We start from the raw sequence: 4288 nt of genomic DNA, 5'->3' as shown, positions 1-4288 counted from the left end.
AATGCAAACATATATTCTCTTTTTTAATTTTTGATTACAGTTATCTTATAAACTAACTTACAGGTACATTTTTTTTGCAAGTGCATTGTGTTATTCAAGAACTTTAGGTAGATTTCCAGGAAAAAGAAGAAAAACAAAGGATTAGATTTTAAATAATTAGTAGAATAAATTTAATAGATCAGAATCTATCGAAATATCAAATAATATTTGTGAGATCTTCGTAGTGAATCTGAAAAAGGTGATAAAGTGTTTATAATATTAAAGAATACAAAGTGTAGTGGTGGAAAATTAAAAGGTTTTGTGCATAGTGCTAAGAAATAGGTGGATCACTAAATATTTTGTATTGTCTCAAATACAAATACATTTTTTCAGATTTTATCATAAATATAAAGTTATAGTAGAGTAGAATGCGTTACAGATAAGTCATGTCAGTCCAATAAATACATAAAAACATATTTATCCCCGTCAGACTGTTCTAATCAGTTCCTTGAGTTGAGTATTGTATATTGTAAATATATCATTATTAATGGCAGAATGGATAATTTGGGCATTTGTAGGCAGATACTCCATCAGGATAAAGTCTGTGAGCAAATCCTGGTAATGGAGGAGCATGGTAAGCTGCTCCAATGGTGTTGTCGCAGTATGGATAATTTGGGCAGGTTGATGGGTCAACTCCAGCTGGGTATCTAAATTGATTGAGATTAATTGAAAAATGATATAAAAATATGCTTAGAAGATTATTATGTCACATTATTTCCAAATTTGTACAAAAATGAATAATCTACATCATTGTGTATTGTTTTAAAGTCTCCAATGCCATTATAATACCTGGAGTACCCTCACATTTTTACATCTTGAATCAAATACTTTTTGAAGACGTTTTGCAGAGGACTGCTTTATCACCAAGTTATAGTATATAAATAAAATGACTCAAAACCTTTGCAATTGGTTAAAAACTGAATGAAATGTCTAAATTGTAGTAAAATTTTAACTATACAATCAATTTGTAATTAATATTATTATTTATATCCATATTTTGTTAAACTATTAAAACTTGAGCACTGGTTAAATTAAGTTAATAACATGTCCCTAAATTTCTAACTTTTCAATTAATACAACCGTGAAATCTAATATCCGGACTTAGACTCCTTCTTGAAAATATGGTTGACTGATAGGGAAAATGATAAAAATCTTAAAACAAGTACATAAAAACCACTTGTCTATTATGTATGACTAGATGTACCAATCACATAAGTCTCCTAAATCATAAAACTTAAACCCTCCTCCATCTTAAAAATATATTTTTTTATAATATACTAACTTGGCACCCCCAACTCCGTGGTAATCGTGATGATCGTAATGAATTGGAGCTACTGGTACGACTGGGGCGTGGGCGACAGCATACTGGGCGAGCAGCAAATTATCACAATGGGGATAACCAGGACACAGTGCAGGGTTTACACCAGCCGGGTAACGGGCACCAGCGTGTTGAGGTAATCCATAAACCACTGCTAAGCAGATGGCTGATAATGCCAATACCTTAGGTAAAAGATCCAGAAATTAAAAGATAGATTTAAATTGCTGGACGAACCACAAGTTTAGCGCATTTGTTTTTTATTAGCCAATGTGAGATAATATACTCAGAGTTCATAATATGTTCACAATGAAGAATCATTAAAAAAAATTAAATCGAAGTAAAATTGTAGGTGACGCAGCCCAAATTTCTTTTGGTCAATCATCTTTTTGTAAGAAAGTAATGAACTTATCTGAAGCCAATTTTAGTATAAGTTTTCTTTCAAAAGCTCCTCTTTCTTGGTCACAATTTGTAAGAAGTAAAAATACTAATAAATGAGGTAACTTCAACGCTAATAGATATATTAACTTTTGGTAAGCAAGTCTCCTAAACTACTACTTGCATATTGCAATATACTTATAGAACTTTATTATGGTCCAACGCTATGTTTCATGAACATCGTCAATTGATATCTTTCCGAAAGTTTCCGAGTTTTCAAAATCGGTTAAAAATTTTTGGAAAAAACTTTGATGGAAATTTGTGCAGTAATCTGATAATTATAAAAAAACGTCACTGCTGATTGTTTTACAAAACTAATACATACTGTTCTTCCCGAGGGCCATCAATTGCATTTTAAATTCTTTAAATCGGTGCGTTCTTTATAAAAGCTTTCTTTGCGTTCTTTATTTTGAAAAAACAAAAAGTCGATATAAAGCTCCCTCTACGATCCCACACATTACATATTATTTTGGCGACGATTCAGAATGACTTGCAGCATCGAAAAAACATAAAATTAGCAACACATTTTATGGTGAAAAAAAATTTCTTTTTCAGGGAATTAAAAATGAATAATTAAACACAATGATTGAATATAATACGTTTTTAAGGCATTGTATGTTTAATGATACTTTATCAGTACACAACAATTTTGCAGCCACAAGGTTGTGAGTTCAAATCCCGCATTACGTACAATCTGATGTCAAGCAGTAGTTTTAATTGAAAATTCCATATATTACTTACAATTTTCAAGTATGTACAGTACAATACATTATACAAAAGTTCATAGGATATAAGGTTAGTTTTGATTACTTTTCAAAATAAAATAAAAACTATCATACTAAGCAAAAATATTATTATAAAGTTTTTAGGAAATTAAAAATAAATTGCTTTTTCTAACTCAATTATTTTTTTATTTACTATTTTTTATTGTTTACATCTTCGTCAGGATAAAGGTTTACTTGGACCCTTTTACCCCACCCACGTGTAAGCTTTTACAAAGGTAATATTTATAAAAATAACTATTGAATCTAACTGAAAATTAGCAGTATAACATATGAATCAATTAAATAACGTATACATAAAAATTATATTAAGGTCTCGTAAACTAAACAACAGTGCTCACAACCGAATAAACTAACAACGAAAAAAATACTTTTGTTATGGATTTTCAAATATTGCTGTGTATTGCTGTCCCGGATAGCAACGTCATAAGATTCAAGGTAATGGCTGGCTATACATTTTTTTCCCTCTACTTTCAAATATTGTTGGTAAAAAATCCTTAACTTTACTTATTTTTGAAATATCGGTAGTGGTGAAATATGATTAATAAATTTTTAAGCCCTGTTCAACTCTTTATCACACACACACTTTACAGTAAAAATTTTAAGACAAAGACAAAGGACAACCATTGGGTTGCCTTCTAATAAAGGTAAATCAAAGGGTAGTTCTGATTACTATTAAAAATAAAATAAAAATAGCATAGTATACAAAAATATTATTACATTTTTTGTGTATTTTTTTCAACTTACGATTTTAGCAGACATTTTATCAAATTAATTTTCTATTTTCCACTGTTTCCTTTCGAATGTATATCACTAGAACACAGTCTTGTATGATGCCCATAGTCGGGCGACCGTCTCTTTTATAGTACTAGAACGGGGGTCGAACCAAGGCCGGTGCAGTTTGCAAATATTGCAATTTGATCTTTCTGTCAGAGACATATTGTTTATTAGAGAACATTGCGATTGTGTTAACACACGGAGAAATGACTGAAATCCATAAGCCTACGCTTTGTAATTAAAATAAATATTTTAGTGGTTTCAAATGCTTATTGAGCAATCGGAAAATGGCAAACGAAACCGCTTGATAATAAATCGATTGGACCACAAGTTTATCTTTGGAATTGAGTAATTACTTTGTTTTATCTATCTATAATATAAAAATGAATCGCAAAATGTGTTGGTAAGCGCAAAACTCAACAATGCCTGGACCAAATTTGGCCAATTCTTTTTTTAAAATGTTCGTTGTAGTCCAAGGTTGGTTCTTACGGCGAGAACAAAACGAATAATTGCTGGGAAAACCCTAAAAACAGCCCTTTTTTTCACAAACAAACGTTAGTATTTTCATATATTTGCCATCGGATACGGAATATTTACTCAAGTCAATAAAGCGTTTTGGTTCTGAATTTTTTTACTGTGCTCCGAATCGTATGAAATTTTGAAATTAGGTTTATCTTACTCTCAAGTTCAAAAAAGAAAATTCTTTAGACTCCTTTGCCATTTCCCGGGTGGATGACATCCCTCTTACTAATGTAATTTCATTTTTTTTTCAAAATGTTATTTTTATCATTTGGAATATTTAAGCTTAGTAAATGCAAAATAAGATCAGGTTAGATTGGTAATATAAACAATTGATTGAGTATCCACCCAGCCTTATAAGAATTAATTACGATTATAAATTATAATATTTACATTGCTCTAATATATTTCAAAATGG

General features: G+C 30.3%; 1 protein-coding gene across 1 annotated transcript; it reads right to left on the bottom strand.

Annotated features, from left to right (window-relative positions):
* Nucleotides 1–222: 222 nt before the first annotated feature.
* Nucleotides 223–3336, bottom strand: LOC113383553 (cuticle protein 1-like). Its single transcript, XM_026621812.1, has 3 exons — nt 3322–3336; nt 1322–1539; nt 223–686 (listed from the first exon to the last, which is right to left on the bottom strand). The coding sequence occupies exons 1-3, from the start codon at nt 3334–3336 to the stop codon at nt 524–526; spliced, it is 396 nt and encodes a 131-aa protein (XP_026477597.1). The 3' UTR covers nt 223–523.
* Nucleotides 3337–4288: the final 952 nt, after the last annotated feature.

The sequence above is a fragment of the Ctenocephalides felis genome, unplaced genomic scaffold (assembly GCF_003426905.1).
Source record: "Ctenocephalides felis isolate EL2017-DRISC unplaced genomic scaffold, ASM342690v1 CF-g0.4_SCAFFOLD_03570, whole genome shotgun sequence".
Lineage (NCBI taxonomy): Eukaryota > Metazoa > Arthropoda > Insecta > Siphonaptera > Pulicidae > Ctenocephalides > Ctenocephalides felis.
This window is presented reverse-complemented; position numbering and strand designations above follow the sequence as displayed.